Source organism: Erpetoichthys calabaricus, chromosome 11 (genome assembly GCF_900747795.2).
Source record: "Erpetoichthys calabaricus chromosome 11, fErpCal1.3, whole genome shotgun sequence".
Lineage (NCBI taxonomy): Eukaryota > Metazoa > Chordata > Cladistia > Polypteriformes > Polypteridae > Erpetoichthys > Erpetoichthys calabaricus.
The window spans coordinates 124,266,310-124,283,985 of record NC_041404.2 but is presented as its reverse complement, the minus strand read 5'-3'; the positions used below and the strand labels follow the sequence as shown (position 1 = coordinate 124,283,985).

At 35.7% G+C, this 17,676-nt stretch overlaps 1 protein-coding gene across 2 annotated transcripts in view; it reads left to right on the top strand.

Annotated features, from left to right (window-relative positions):
* rhot2 (ras homolog family member T2) overlaps positions 1–17,676 on the top strand; it is a 69,817-nt gene that overhangs the window by 38,995 nt on the left and 13,146 nt on the right. For both annotated transcript variants that reach the window (XM_051934026.1, XM_051934027.1), the window contains exons 11-14: positions 418–538; positions 7,438–7,522; positions 12,935–13,080; positions 14,643–14,743. In XM_051934026.1, coding sequence (XP_051789986.1) covers positions 418–538; positions 7,438–7,522; positions 12,935–13,080; positions 14,643–14,743 — 453 coding nt within the window. The remainder of the gene's footprint in view (positions 1–417; positions 539–7,437; positions 7,523–12,934; positions 13,081–14,642; positions 14,744–17,676) is intronic.

Genomic DNA, 17,676 nt, shown 5'->3' with positions numbered 1-17,676 from the left:
TTGTTGAAACTCTGTCTGAGTAGGTGCAAAGCCAAGTTCAGCTGACGGTAAATGGGTATATTTCTCACTAATACTATTCTACCTAGAATTTTGTATTTTTGCAAGAATATTTAAGTGGTCAGTGGGTTTGAACTGTGATTATGAACGTTTGTGTTCATCATGAAATATACATCAGTATACTTTGTTTTATGAAAGATACTCTTGCTTTTTTCACAATTAAAATAAAATAAATCCAAAACAAAAACCAACTAATGCTGACCCCAACCCCCTTTATTTATTTATTTATTTATTTATTGCATCTGACCTTTTTCTTATCTCTTTGCACCTTCTCGGTGTTAGACAGTATTATTCTTTTTTGTTGTTTGGCTATGGTCTTTTGTGTTCAACACTTATTGGACAATGTTCCTCTGTCTCTAGGATTTTTGTTCCTGAATACACTGTTTATTCAGAGGGGCCGACATGAGACCACCTGGACAATCCTCAGGAAGTTTGGCTATGATGACTCGCTGGAACTCACAGATGACTACCTCTACCCACAGTATGTACAGCAGGGGATTAAATTAATCAAAAGAGTAGTTAATTGCCGTAAGGTAAATATTAATATGGTTCAAAAAGTTGTAGAGATTTAATTTCAATATACTAAAGTATGTAATAATATTTGCTTTTATGCCAGGTTTTTATGTATTTGTTTGTTTGTATTTGTATGTATGCTTATACTTTTATGTTTTTCCTTCTGACATTATAACTCCATCTAGATGGTTGGAGATGCATTCAAATTCCAAGTAATTTTAACAACTGTTTAGCAACTAAAATAGGAAGATTTGTCACTCTTGCAACACTCATCTTATCAGGCCCTGTATGATGCTTTATTAGGACTACAGTGCTGAATTCATGCAAGTTCAGACTGGTTGTCTGTGCTAAGAAGTATCCTACCCATAGATGATGTTCACTTAAAAAAATGTATATGAACTGACAGCCAAGTCTCGATCTTTTAAATTTCTTTAAGCAAAAGTCTTCTCAGTTTTGGTCTGTTGTGCTCCTCGATACTTTATAGAGAAAGAGGGACCTATATTACATTATGCATTTTAACAGCATCAGCAGAAACCATACTCATTTCTTGAAATGTTATTAAAAATAATGCATACAGTACTTTATTAACAAGATGATGTAAAAGTGTCAAATAGGAGAGTACATACATCACATATGGACAGTTAAGCTTTCAGACTATAATAGCCTCTGGCCTCCTTTACTTTTCTGCCAGTGCTAATTGCTTCTTTGACTAACGACTGGTTTAACATTAAAACAGACTTAAATTTATGAAAGGAAGTGGAAATATGATGCATCTGTACAGCTTCATATTTTTGTTGTTTATGGAAAACTTTTTGCGAAGATGTGCAAGGTGTATTCTCAAAGTCATATTTTTGCACATGATAATCTTGCACGATTCTTTCAACACAAAGTGTTAAATAATGTCAGAATGAAGCAGTAAACATCTTAAATGAAGCAAAATATAAGCCGCCTCCTTTATTTTGAAAGAAATTTTGTTCCTTATTGACTAAGTTCCTGGTGATTTTTTTTGCACATACCTTAAAATCCTTTTAATAAAAGTTTTTACAGCAATAAATGAAAAATTAGCCTTAATTTTTTTTCCTGAAAGGCAAATGAACTGTAGTCCTGCATAATTATTACTGTCGCATATACAGTACTCATTTAATAATGGAATTTTGTTTATGAAGATCATTTCTTTGTGGACCAATAACTGATCTTAGTAGTAAACAATATTTTGCATTTTGCGACCTATACTCTAGTGTAAATTACTCTGTCATGTTTTTTTTCGTAGACTTCACTTGAACTTTTTTACCAATCTCTAGTGTTAAATTTGTTTATTTCCATAAGCTGTTCTACCTAAATTTTCAATATATATTTTTTAATAAAGCCATTATCTGTTTATAAGTACAAAAATAATATTCAATAATACAGTATAAAGGTTAATATGTTAAATGTGCACCACATGCCAACTATGCCTGAAAACAGAGAGAAGTAAAAGTAAATTTCAGCCCTTAAATAAATTCTGAGGTAAACAAATCCCTATGGGTCCACAATTCTTACAAAAATGTAATACCTAAGTCCTTGATCAGCTAGCACTTTTCTGTATATCTCTGTTTTATGTAGTGCAGTTAACAACGTGTCATCACAATGCATATTGTACAGCAAAATAGATAACAATATAGCATCAAATATACAAATTGGTCATTGTATAAAAATCAAAACAGCAAATATCTATTATTAAAAAAAAAATCTTGGAAGGAGAGATTTTCTCAGTGACACTTTCACGTCTCGCGAGACAAGAGTTTGTGCCAACAGATTTAACCATGCCCGGGGCCGGAAATAAAAGACAGAGTAGATGACAAAGTAGAATGTCATAAAGAATTCAAAAATGTTGGCGTGGTACACATGCAGAGCAGGTTAGAGATAATAGAAGTACTAAAATTTTAAAGTCTCAAAAAAATGATAATAAAGATCGCATTAGTGCAAACAAATGGAAATTATTACTCAGTGAAATAACGGAACAGTGAAAAGAGATCGACTCTATATTGTTCGGATTTAAACTCTAAGCCAGAGACTTGTAGATCATCTAATTTGTGTTGCCATCAGGGAAAAGTAGTGTTTTTCCCAATGAAGAGGCGTGTCCATGAGAATAAAAGATTTGTTGTTTGGTGAAAGTGAAATCCCACGAGAGAAACCTTCAAGCCCCACAAGGCAAGAGCTTATGCAAAGAGATTTGGAAAAGTCCTGCCCACATAACTATGCACACAGTTCAATCATTTCTCATTTGTGTGAATGCTTGTAGAGAGAAAGAAATGATATTCACTTACAGGCAGTTATACGTTGCATTGTCATGATGTAATTTCAAACATGGAATCAAAATTCAATGCGATATTGACGAAAAGGTAAAAGCGAAAAAAGAGATCGAATATATGGACATAGGTGATATGACAGAAGCATGTAGATATTGTTTGGCTTTGAACTTTAACTCAGAGACTTGTAGATCATCTAATTTGTGTTGCCATCAGGAAAAAGTAATGTTTCTTCCCAATGAAGAGGCCTCTCCGTGAAAATTTAAAGTTTTGTTGTTTGGTGAAAGTGAAATCCACATATGTGAGCGGCAGAGACGTGAAGTTGCAGGCACGTAGTGCAGGCTGGGGGGTTTGGCAAGCGAAGCCCCCTAGTACAGTAGTCCCTCGCTATATCGCGCTTCGACTTTCGCGGCTTCACTCTATCGCGGATTTTATATGTAAGCATATTTAAATATATATCGTGGATTTTTTGCTGGTTCGCGGATTTCTGCGGACAATGGGTCTTTTAATTTCTGGTACATGCTTCCTCAGTTAGTTTGCCCAGTTGATTTCATACAAGGGACACTACTGGCAGATGGCTGAGAAGCTACCCAACCAGAGCGCGTATTACGTATTAAATAAAACTTCTGAAATATATTGTGAGCACGGGGGCTGTTCGCACCCCTAGAGGATACACCTGCTCCTCAAAAAATGCTGAAAGATTACCTTCACATTGCTGCCATCCTTGCTGGGCTTACATGTGGCTGCTTTGTCAAGCGATATGCTTCCTGCATGGTGCTTCGCATACTTAAAAGATCAAACAGCACGTATTGATTTTTGATTGTTTGTTTTTCTCTGTCTCTCTCTCTCTATCGTTCTGACATTCTCTGCTCCTGACGAAGGGGGTGTGAGCAGAGGGGCTGTTTGCACCCCTAGACGATACGGACTCTTGTCTAAAAATGCTGAAAGATTATCTTCACATTGCTCCCTTCCAGCTTTGTCAAGCGACATGCTTCCCGCACGGTGCTTCGCATACTTCAAAGCTCGAAGGGCACGTATTGATTTTTGATTGTTTGTTTTTCTCTGTCTCTCTCTCACTCTCTCTGACATTCTCTGCTCCTGACAGAGGGGGTGTGAGCAGAGGGGCTGTTCGCACACTGGCCTAGAGGATACGGACACTCCTCTAAAAAATGCTGAAAGACTACCTTCACATTGCTCTCTTCCTTGCAGCTGCTTTATACGGCGGTGCTTCGCATACTTAAAAGCCAAACAGCCCTATTGATTTTTGATTGTTTGCTTTTTTCTCTCTCTCTCTCTCTCTGACATTCTCTGCTCCTGACGCACACTCCTTTGAAGAGGAAGATATGTTTGCATTCTTTTAATTGTGAGACGGAACTGTCATCTCTGTCTTGTCATGGAGCACAGTTTAAACTTTTGAAAAAGAGATAAATGTTTGTTTGCAGTGTTTGAATAAAGTTCCTGTCTCTCTACAACCTCCTGTGTTTCTGTGCAAATCTGTGACCCAAGCATGACAATATAAAAATAACCATATAAACATGGAACGTAACCCCCGCGATCGAGGAGGGATTACTGTACATTTAAAAAATCCAGTTTTAATTAAGTAGCTTGGGTGTGCAACTCTGAAATTTGTATTGTGAGGTGACAGGAAGCCTTTGTATGAAATTACAGTTATAGTAATAAAAACAAATATATGATGAAGATCCCATCTGGGATGTTTTTTCCTAGCTAGCAAACTAGGTTAGCACATTATGCAATATGGTGATTAAACCCTGTCTTGATGAACAGCAGGAAATATTGAAACAGGTTTGTCTGCAGTCTGAATTTAATGTTAAGATAGGTGGGGCCTCATTGCTATATTTAGGAAGAGTAGGCAGCATAAAAAATTATTTAGGTTTAGCTTGAATGTAATTTTTTGCTGTATTAGATCCTCTAGATTTGCTCAAGATTTGTACATTGGAATGCTTTGTAGACTTGGAGAAAAAAAAAGTAGCAATTTAACACCAGAATTACCAGAGCCTACGAAAAAACTCGTAGATCCGGCCCACCTTAAATCCCATCACACTTCTCCGTCAGCATCTTTTGTCCTGTAAATGTGCCGATACAGACAAGCAGCAAGCAGCCTGCTATTCCATCCCCCACCGCTGCAGACCGTTCACAAAGTTCTCTCAGCTCATGCCTTGATTATCTGGGAGTGAAGTGCTGGAGTTTTAGAGTGGAAATAATAGATCGCTATTTGGAACACATGCATTTCATGTGTGTTCCGTTTCTACAATAATCTGTGTAAACTCAATGTTAAAACAGAACCGTTTTTCATATTTTAGTAGTAAATGACAAAATGTTGGCATAAACTATATAATGTGTGAAGCCTGAAGTCCAAAGATCAAATAAACACTTTTACAAAAGGTTCAAGGACGATACAACAGCTTCCGTGGCGTAGCTGTATGATTTGCTGATTTGTAATCAACAGTCCCAGTTTCGATCCCGATTGACTCCTATATTTGCCGTTTTCAGTAGTGAGCTGCTCTTATTGTTAATATTATATAGTACACACATACATTTGGTTTGCGTCTGTAACAAACGGTGTACATTTATAGGACTTGTAAAAGTTACCATTTTTTTTCACTTTTATTCTCTCAGTCACAATCACGATACATACTACCACTCTAAGGATCTGACACTGTTAGTTTTTATTTGAAACTGGGAATAACTGTAGATGTGAGTGGTGTTTTGAGGCAATAGAACTGGACATTCTCTGATCTGGATGGATAAAAGCTAACACACAAACGCTGATGAATCTGCAAGGACCGTCCTTCCTACATTTACGACGTGTACCTGTTGCAATGTACACACTTCTGTCTATGCTATGGTTTCTATTACACACCTGAAAGAAAGAGACAATATATGTGACATTTTGAAGAAATCATTTTATGACTTGAATAGTACTAATCAGAAAACATCATCGCACTAATGTAATATTATTTGAAAATGAACAGCGTCAGATCGGGTGTGAATTTATGCTGGTGCTGTTACTTAGAGTCAGATCAGGAGGGGTGGAGTCGAGGGGGTGGGGGGTTACAGCGCGATTGTGATTGAGAGAATAAAACTGGAAAAAAAAAAGTAATTTTAGGCAAAAAAGCTAACTTTTACAAGTACCCAATTGTTTAAACATGCTGAAATCTAATTTATTATCAGTGGGAGGGAGAAGATTTACCAAAATATCAATGAAATAACTGTAGTTTTGTGAATGTTTTTTCTGGACAGTGGTGGTAAAGCTAGAGCTAAGTCTTTAAACAATGTTAGTCTACATCCTTATCTTAAACTATGATGATAAGCTCTGAGTATTGTCTAAATGGCAGAAATGAGGTTCTTATGCAGTGCTGGTAGACTCATGCTCTATGACATAGTGAGTATCTAGAAGAGGAAAATATGCCTTACCAGGTCTAAAAGAGCATTTGATGTGCTTTTGTCATGTAGTGAGTATGCCTTCAGTCAACTCCCACAGAAGGATTCAATGGTACAGTGTGGGAGCACCTGAGAATTTTCCAGAAGTACATGGATGATATTGCTAAGGACAGTGTGGTCTAGTCTTTCCAGCATCAGGGATTGTTGTCACTGTAGTTCTCACCAAGACAAATAGAGACTGCAGTGAAGATGTACTTTGCTGAGCACTTCTTAGTTTTTTTCTTTGAAGATTATGCATTGTTCTTCAGAAAGTATAAAGTATATTTTTTGTGTGTGATTTTCAGTACCTATCCTTTTTATATAAACCTTTTCATTAAACACCTTAATGGTTTATATATATTTTCTTAGGAATAATGTGAGTGTTTACTTGGCTATGTAATAGTGAATTTCCTAATATTATAAATATGTAAAAAAAGGAACTATATTAGGTACAATAATTTTCAGGTATTGCAATGCAGATTTTTGCTAAATTTTAAGTTGTTGCATTAAGTGACAACCTGACACAACAGTACAAACATGAATATTTTAGTGAAATGTCACATGCACTAAAATTAAATAACAGTTCTTACCATCTGTTAAAGGGCTGAATGCAAGTTTACAGCTCCAAGATTGTTGCTGTTATTATATCTGTTGCATTTCTGTCATATTGAGAAAGCCTAATTTCAAGGCATGTCTCCTGTATTGAACATGTGTCAGAAATTGTTCATTGATTAAAATTATTTTGTTTTATCATATTAATATACCTTTTTAAATACTAACTTGGTAACTGATTATTATTGTATTGTAAAAAAAGTGCAAAGATAACAAACATACAAGGCTTCAGATATATGTAATGATGGGCTTGCCAGTGTCATTTGTTTCTGAGAAATATCAGTACTTTTCCTTTGAGGAAATTAACAAATTAAATTTAATTTCTGATGTAAACTTTATTTATTGCTCATGCACTGTAGGATGCATTCACGTGTTATTTCAGGACTTAGAGTCATATTTTTGATTTTGCAGTCAGGATATCAAAGTTTGTCAGGATCTTATTAGTGTTCTACATTAACTTCATTAACCTGTTTAAGCTTATGAAACCAATGCAAGTTTCAGTATGTGTGCTTTATGTTCTGGACAGGTTGAGAGTTCCACTTGGCAGTAGCACAGAGTTAAATCATAATGGCTACCGTTTCCTGCAGAAACTCTTTGAAAAGTATGATGTGGTGAGTGTTCATTGATTTTTTTTTTTTTAATTATTATTTAATGCCTTCTGCTTTCATCTTTCAGATTGCCTTTATAACTTAAAAGATAAGTTTGGTATTTTAAGGGATTCTTTTTCCCAATTAAACTCTAAACACTTGTTTTAAGAAGCAAGGCTATATTTAGTAATTTAAAAAAAAAAAAAATTCCCAGAATACTGTCCTTTTCAAATGAACAAACTCTTGACCAATGAATGAATGGGGGAGGCAAATCTTCAATTCAAAACCATGAGATTAAAAAGTTTTCTCGAAAATCACTGCAAACTAAATGGAGTAAGTAACATATAAAAACGTATCATTTTTGGGTGACATATTCCTGTAGTCTCCTTAGCGTTAACATGTTTTTTTTTTAAACATGTAAAAAGCGTTGAATTTTTTTGCTTGAAAAGTTACATTATTTATTAAATCTGATCTTCTGTAAAACATGCAAAAGACTAAAAGTACAAAATTAGACATATAGAAAGTATAATAATGGTACAAAAAAATAATAATAAAAATAATGCTAATACCGTATATACTGTCAAAATGTGTCATTTGTGTAATACATCTTGAAGCACAACGAAATACAAAATTCAACGTCACAACATGACAATAGTAGCTTGATTCCTTGTGGAATGTCTTTCCATACAGATCAGCTTTTGAACAGCACACTGCACATGTGTGATTAACACGAGTGTCACATCCGGATTCATCAGAATCATTTTCTATTTCACTGTCCGTTTCAGTTTCATTGCCTCAAGACAGATTGACTTCGTCATCATTGCTTGTATCACTGTCAAGAGTGTGCAACACCTGGACTGCTGAAATATATTTCTTAGGAGATGCAATTAGAGGCTAGGAGAAGACATGTCTGCACTTTTGCCTGGGTAATACTCAGGCCTGTCACTTACGCAAGATATGCCTATGTTTCACTAGAAACGCTTGGCACTAACGCTTTTGGCACTTTTGCAGCCCTTTTGAAGTATCTGTTAATCATTAAAAAGAGACGCCCTGCTTAATAACACAGAATAATCCATCCATTTTCCAACCCGCTGAATCCGAACACAGGGTCACGGGGGTCTGCTGGAGCCAATCCCAGCCAACACAGGGCACAAGGCAGGAAACAATCCTGGGCAGGGTGCCAACCCACCGCAGGACACACACAAACACACCCACACACCAAGCACACACTAGGGCCAATTTAGAATCGCCAATCCACCTAACCTGCATGTCTTTGGACTGTGGGAGGAAACCGGAGCGCCCGGAGGAAACCCACGCAGACACGGGGAGAACATGCAAACTCCACGCAGGGAGGACCCGGGAATCGAACCCAGGTCCCCAGATCTCACACAGAATAATGCAAGGACAAATTTATTTGTGCATTTTATCGATAAGAATTTGTTTTACTCTTAAGTAAATATGTGTCACAGTCTCTCTTTACATTAATGAAAAGTAGGAGTGTGTGATGTTGGCAAAAAATTATATCTCAATATTTTCTGGAACTTTGATGATAATAATTAGACAGTATTTTGCATCCTTTAAAAATGTGTTTGTAAAACTTATATTGATCTAGCTTGGTCTTGTTAATGTGATATTAATTGTAGCTTACTAATGAGATTCATGGAAACAACAGTTAAAGAAAACAAGTCTCACTTACTTAAAACTAAAGTAAAATAACAGAAAACATTAAAATCACCAGTCAAAGTATTACTGAGATCAAACAGTGCAAGTATGAGTAAACCATTTCAAAGTGGCCTACAGTTTACACAAAAAAAATCCACTAAGACCACAAAACTATTATAATGAGAGCATTTTAAATAGATACCCTTAAAGTAAACAAAATATGACTCCAAAGGGAATAAAATACTAATCATAATTAAACTACACAGCATGAACAGTCGGAATAAACATTAACTGCTCTGCTGTAAGGTGAATTGTGCAGCATATAATAAAGAACAAAAATGTAACATACTATACTGAGGTGAGATGAGGTTAGGAGCATACACTGATACAGCACATTGCCGCATCCACCACATTACAAACCAACTCAGGATCCCAGTAGTGTAAAAAATCCAAAGTTCTTTTAAATACTGCATAGGAGAAAAACTATAGCATTTCTAAATAAGTTCTGTCATATAGTGCACAAAGATACAAAAAACCCAAACCTATAACATTTTTAAACAAATTACTAACTTCAAGTTCTGTCCAACAGAAAAAGCAAAACCATTGTAAAATTCTTCTGAGGAAACTTCAAGTTTTGTGACTGAAAAACTGGGCTGTCCACTGTGCCTGGCTACCGAGCAGCATGGTAACATGTTACATTTCCTCTGGTGCTGAAAGCCCTCATAGAAGGGGTACTTGAGACAGGGATGCGCAGGTACTTTTTTTTTTGCGAGTTTCCCCAATTTGGGGAAATGTACTTCTTGTGTTTTCCACCATTCAAGTTGATTTATATTACTGTCCACCTCGAGTATCATCAAATAGCTGTTAATCTCTTTTTCAATGGCAGTGTGCAGAGACTCGCCTTTTCTGAATTTTTGTGCCTAAAGCTGCCTAAAGACTTTTTTTTGCGCTCCCTCCCTTGTTTCACCACCTTCTCCAACTAATGCAACATAAGGCGAACTTAAACAGTTGAGGTGCCTGGAGTAGGGCTGTCTTCCTTTGTCACCATAGCCACAAGTTTTGTCGTAGCTGCTGCTGTAATGCCTTTGATCCTGTCATCATTATTGTAGCAGTTTTTGTTTAAACGAACTGTTAACATGTTGCTACATCATTATAATTCGTAAGCTTTGGACCAGGTTAACTGTTAAAAAAAAACACAGCTGAAAGAAAGTGTTTTATGTACTAGTATTTAGGAATTGGAATATATTAATGTGCTTGAGAGTTGTTCAAGCTGTGTACTTTTATGCCTGCATGTAAGATACTTGGTAAATGAATTGCAGTATGCTAGCAAACCTTGCAAACTGTGGACCAGTTTAGAGAAGTATGTGAATTAGTGGCTACAATGTTTCATGATTGGACACAAGCATTTTACTTGCAATTTCGCATACCTACATGGTAGCAGTTAGATTCCCAAAAATCTGTCAACTGTATGTCTGGCTTGAAAATTACAATGTGTGTCTGTAGCACCACCTATTTCATCTGTCTGTCTTTATCTGTATAGTGGCGCATTATTATAATATAGCAGGTTTGTGTATGATTTTTTCCCTTTTTTTCACAGTTTCTGATTTGTTTTCACCTTCTTTGTACAAATTGCAAGTTTGCAATAAAGGTGAAATAACTTCTGACAGGATTTACTCAGTCAGTCAGTCATTCTCCAGCCCGCTATATCCTATCATGAGGATCTGCAGGAGCCAATCCCATCCAACACAGGGCGCAAGGCAGGAACAAACACCTTGCAGGGCGCTAGCCCACCGCAGGGCACACACACACACTAGGGACAATTTAGGAACGCCAGTGCACCTAACCTGCATATCTTTGGACTGTGGGAGGAAACCGGAGCACCTGGAGGAAACCCACGCAGACATGGGGAGAACATGCAAACTGGTCAAGGTGTTGACTTGGCCTTCAGATCCTCAGATCTCAATCCAGTCAAGCATCTGTGGGATTTGCTGAAAAAACAAGTCTAACCAGTGGAGACCCCACCTCACAGCTTGCAGGACTTAAAGGATCCGCTGTCTTTGCCTTGGTGCCAAATACCACTGGACACCTTCAGAAGTGTTGTGGAGTCCATGTTTCAATGGGTCAGAGCTCTTTTAGTGGCACAAAGGGGAGTTAATATTATGCAGGTGGTTTTATTGTTGTAGCTGACTGGTGTATGTTTTTGTTACAACAGAGAATACTGAGAATAATGCATTTTATTTATTTATTTTTACTTTTTTGAGGCAGGAATTCCTGTTTATGTTGGCAATAGCTTTGGTGGGTCGAAGCTGCATGTAAACATCAATAACATATACTGGTTGAAAGCACCCTAACTAGGAAAATATAAATAATGTAGTAATGTGTGCAATTAGCTATGTAGAGCAAAGTTTATGGCAAAACAGGAATATATTTAAAATGATGTGCAAATGCCCAGGGTGCAAGAACACAATAAAAAATCATTTATTTACACCTTTAGTAAGGGATCTCATTAATCAAAGTCAGAAAAGTGATGGCCAGTAGTGCTCATATGATCCTTCCAGCCGTGATCCTTTTTTCTGGTTTGTTTTTGGATAGTAGAAAAAGTTCTTCATGACTATATTGTACTTGCTTAATATTGACTGGATAGTCCATAGTATGAAAAAACATGGCAAAAGTGGTCTTTTGGCCAGACATATCCATATTTACCAACAATGGTACGTGCAATTCCCAGATATCTACTGTATAGGCATTTGCTTTCTTTTAAAAATATTGAACATTTAAGCATAATCTCTTTTCTCTCTCTCTCTCATTTAAGCATAATCTCTCTTCTCTCTCTTCTCTTTTCTTTAGCCTGTGTCTGTTACATTTCTTTTATCTTTATATTCTGGATTAACAAATGTAAAGTTCAGCAGTGCAACTGACCATTTCATCATCCTCACTTTTGCAGTTGGATATATTGTTGGTATAAATGATAATCTGTCAAAATTTCAAAATGTTGAGGGGAAAAAAATGTTGAAAACTATTATTAAAATGAGTTTGTAATGTTAGCTTTTAGGGAATTGTGTACTAGTAATCAATTATATTTTTATCAAAAGACTGCTGCTCCATAAGGAAATGGAGAAAAGATTTTTTAATGACAACATGCCATATTTTTGGAAAAAAAAAATTAAGAACTTGTCTTTTATTTTTTGTCATAGGAGTATCTGTATGTTGGAACAGTAATTCTTTAACATCATTGATTTATTCATTCATCAAGTCAACAAGTAGACCTGTGTTTTAATTTTGTCAAGAAAGTAAGAATACTGTGTACAAATATGACATTGATGCAGTTTTTATTTTGTGATTTTTATTGAATCAAAATGTACAAAACTAGAAACATGAAGATGATCCAATTAAAAAGGAGTAGAGGAGTGTAACCCATGCAACACTGCACCCAGTCCCATAAAGATATCATTTAGAGCATGGGAGCAAAGACAAAATTTGAATGCTGCATGGATAAAAGGAAAGGGAACAATAGAGATATAGAAAATAACTACATTACCCAAGAAAGCTACAGGAATTATAAAACAATATCAGTGGGACCCATGTAACAAGGCTCTAAAGAAATTTGCCAAATCAGATCAGTTCTCCAAAAAAGCAAGGAAAGCTCACTATATTGTTTATATTGGCTTCCACTGTGTCCTCTCTTTTCAAATAAGCTTTGCCATCTTCACATGCTCATTCTTTCTTGAAAATACAGACATCATTTTACATTTCATTCTAATTCTCTTATGTCAGGACAAGGATGGTGCTCTATCTCGACTTGATATGAAGAATTTCTTCAGCGTTGTACCATATATGCCTTGGGGAGAAGATATGTTTACTACAGTGAGCACAGATGAAAACGATTACATCTCATTGCATGGTTATCTCTGCCAGTGGACGTAAGTTTGCAAATTAATTCTGATGTGGCAACATTTTTGATACGGTTTTTTAGGCAGCTTGGGAATATTTAATGTAATCTGGTCCAGGCAAACTTACTTACTAATTTACTAGTAACTTTATTTTTTGCAATCCAGTACTACTCGAAGAAACAAAACAATAGACTCAATGTTGTTTTTTCCATAATAAAATTGTGTAACTTTCATACTTTCAGTTATAGGTTACAATTTTGTTAAAAAGCACCAAAAATCAGCATTATAATTATTTTTTACGTATTTACAGGATGTGTAAACTTTACAAAAAGATATTAGTAAATAATCTGCAAATATTTAAGCTTTAATATAAATATTTTAGTATAAAACAATCGCTTGACATTTCTTTATTATCCAGAGCTGATAGTACAGTTACAGGTTCTGTTAAGAATTCATAGTTTAACAGTGATTTTCAACATATATGATACTGTACAGTATATCATTTATGCATCACAGGTCATGCGATTATGAAAATATTTCATTTTTTCCACATAAAATGTGAGTGCACCTGTTTCATCTGCCTGTTCACATGAAAGAGCACTGCTCTCAGTGGACCAATGTGTTAAAACTTGGTACACTTATTCCTTAAAGAAATTTGCAAGGAAAGTTCTGCTTTAGTTGAGATGTCTCAAATAGACCACTGTAACAGATTTCAAAAACTCCCATTTAAAAAGCATTGGAAATCAGAAAAGCATTCTTTAAAACCTTTACATTGAGGAATGGTGATTTCAACTTGTGTACTTTGCTCTTTTACAAATCTAATAGGCGCTCCTAGCAACAAAGCAAAATCAATAATAAAGGTTATTCAAATGCAGTATAGCCACTATCATTTAAGCTGCTTGTAGATTTGGGCAGACTTTAACATACATTTTAACTGTCCAAAAGGTACTTCCTTCAAAAATGTTAAGAAAAACAATTAATTGTAGACCGTTCATAATTAACATCAAACAATAGTAGATCAACTGATATTTATACTACTTTACTTGTAATCTACTGTCTGTAAAAGCTGTCTCAGGTGTTACTAGTCTGTTTGAGCTTGGCCTTTAACTCAGTGTATTTATTTTTGTAGTCCACTAACACATGATTACATTCTATTATTACTGCTAATTTTGACTGTGATACTCTGCTGCAAAAATATTTAATAAACAAAACGTTAATAATTCTGTCTTTCATGTAAATAAACAAAACATATAAATGCATACATTTTCTATTATGATAGAGTTAATAAGAGTATGAATGATTTATATATTTCCCACCCTCACTTACACTCAGTTTTACTGCCCATTTTATACGCAGTTTTAACTGTTATTCAGCCACTTTTGTGGAAGATTGTAATTTTGTGTGTACCATAAAATGTTTTATACCAAATAATAATAAACTGATTGATAGAATGCTCTGCAATTACCATAGCTTAATTACATTGTGATAATGGGATATATACTAATTTTAAATGAGCAGTATTAAAAAAAGCGATCATATGGTGACCCCCTCTTTATTTTAGAATTACAATGTTTTTTCTATTCTTTCTAAAGGTTGACAGCATATCTTGATATCCATAGATGTTTAGAGTATCTTGGCTACTTTGGGTATCCATTTATCAGCGAACAAGAGTCCCAAACAGCTGCTGTAACAGGTTGGTTCAAATTAATATCTATTTTGTACATTGAATGTCCTCTTTCCAATTGAAAGTTTCTATTATAAAAAATACTATTATGTTTTCATTATATTTTACATTTATTTGCTTAGCAGATGTTTTTATTTGAAGTAACTTACAAAAGAGGTCAATTTAATCCAGTAAACATCAGTCTGGAAGACTGTTTGGAAACCAGCGTTAAAGGTCAAAGTTACAAAATTGAATATCATAATGAGCTTGAATCAAAGTACAATCAAGTTATAATGCCTAGGTTTGAAAAAATGAAAGGAACTCACCAAACAAGAGTCTTCAAATACTTTTTAAAACATATTGAGGAAGTCAGAATTTTGAATGAATTTTGTTATGTCTTCAGCAGCCTCTTTCACACATGGACCCCAGGAAATTACTAATCATCCATGTGTTTGCTAGAATTACTTATTTGTATACATTATGAGATATTAATTTCCCAAGTTTATAGTATGAAGCTGCTTCTTTCCTAGTGAGAAAACTGGGAAAACTGACATACAGTAATCCCTCGCTATATCGCGCTTCGCCTTTCGCGGCTTCACTCCATCGCGGATTTTATATGTAAGCATATTTAAATGTATATCGCAGATTTTTCGCTGCTTTGCGGGTTTCTGCGGACAATGGGTCTTTTAATTTCTGGTACATGCTTCCTCAGTTGGTTTGCCCAGTTGATTTCATACAAGGGACACTATTGGCAGATGGCTGAGAAGCTACCCAGTTTACTTTTCTCTTTCTCTTGCGCTGACTTTCTCTGATCCTGACGTAGGGGGATTGAGCAGGGGGGCTGTTCGCACACCTAGACGATATGGACGCTCGTCTAAAAATGCTGAAAGATTATCTTCATGTTGCTATCTTTTGTGCAGCTGCTTCCTGAAACGACATGCTGCACGGTGCTTCGCATACTTAAAAGCTCGAAGGGCACGTATTGATTTTTGATTGAAAAACAAACTCTGTCTCTCTCTCTCTCTCTCTCTTTGTCTGCTCCTGACGGAAGGGGTGTGAGCTGCCGCCTTCAACAGCTTTGTGCCGCAGTGCTTCGCATACTTAAAAGCCAAACAGCCCTATTGATTTGTTTGCTTTTCTCTCTATCTCTCTGACAGCCTGTGCTCCTGACACGCACTCTTTTGAAGAGGAAGATATGTTTGCATTCTTTTAATTGTGAGACGGAACTGGCATCTCTGTCTTGTCATGGAGCACAGTTTAAACTTTTGAAAAAGAGACAAATGTTTGTTTGCAGTGTTTGAATAACGTTCCTGTCTCTCTACAACCTCCTGTGTTTCTGCGCAGATCTGTGACCCAAGCATGACAATATAAAAATAACCATATAAACATATGGTTTCTACTTCGCGGATTTTCTTATTTCGCGGGTGGCTCTGGAACGCAACCCCCGCGATGGAGGAGGGATTACTGTATCTCCTAGAAGCCAACTATTTCCTACTTGGCCTGAATGCAGGATAGTTCACTTATTTAACATTTAGCAAGCCTTATAAAACAGATATTTGTTCAGTGATTGAGTAATTCATAAAAAAATGTGTGTTATCATTCCTACTAATATCAGCGCATCATTTAATGTTTAGCAAGTTTAAATATTTTTTCATACACAAGCAACATCTGAAAAAATTATGGAAATAGTTCTGGTTCAAGCTATTTGACCCTAGCCTTGTTCATATGTGTTCAAATTTGTGGGACAGTGCATGGTTTACAGTGGTAACTTACTTAGAAGGTTACACCAAACCTCACCAGCCTCTTCAGCAATTTACAGAACCCCTGGGGTTTATATCCTCTGTCTGTTGCAAACGTAGCATTCAGATGCTGGTAGCCTAGCATAGGCATCTCATTTTAACATCTTGACATCTTCATCTTGTGTCCTTAATTTCATTGAGTTGGTTACCACATAATGCTTGAATCTATTTTTGGGAAAGGGGATATAAATTGACTATTAATAGCTTTAACTTTTGATAGCTTTAACTTTGCACCACCATCTAGAAGAACACCTATAGTCACATTACCCTGACATAGACCAATGGCTGACTCACAAAAACATGCCAAATCCCAACTCATCAATATTACCCGTAAGTCTTTTGTTTTGCCACAGCCGTTTCTTCCTTGCTTATCTGTGTTCTACTCATATTTCAAGGTACGTGTTCTCATTCTAACCTCTTTGTTTTCTGCTACAAACCACTCTATTATACTCTGGAGATTGGCCAGAAGAAGTCAAAAGGATAAAATTACTGCCATATACCAAAGATGCGATGTGAGGCTTGCAAGATTTAAAAAAAAAAAAAAAAAAAAAAGCGACGGGTGTGCTTTACCACTTTGAGGAAATTTCTGCAAATGTTTGCAGTCAATCGGCGAAAGACAATGTCATTGACTATCAGGTCAACCCTATTAGACTAACATATAATTACAAAGAAGTGACATCAGTTTGTTAAAAGAAATGCTACAATGAAAGAAATGTGCTTGTTCATTCAGCAAATAGTAATGTCAAAATATCAATACACTTCTTCACAATAGATATTTTTCATTCAAAAGTGTAGATTAAAATAAGAATTGCATTAGGCCTCCAGATATATTGAAATAATTACTGTTTTGACAGAGTTCAGATATAAAAAATGGAGAAATTAAGGAAAAAATTGATAATGAGACTAGCAAATCTGGTTCAAGGCACAAAATAACTGAATATCTTGTTGGCTTTGGGTGTCAAAATTGATAATGTTGTATCATCTACCTGTGCTACCAATGAATGTGAGACAATAAATATAGATACCTTTTGTAAGGTAGGGAATGTTTACAAATTCTACATATTTACCTTTGCATTTATTTTGTAAAGAGACATATATCTTAATCAATTTATCAATATGTAACTTCTCGGGTATATCTATCCTCTAAATGCCACACCTATACAA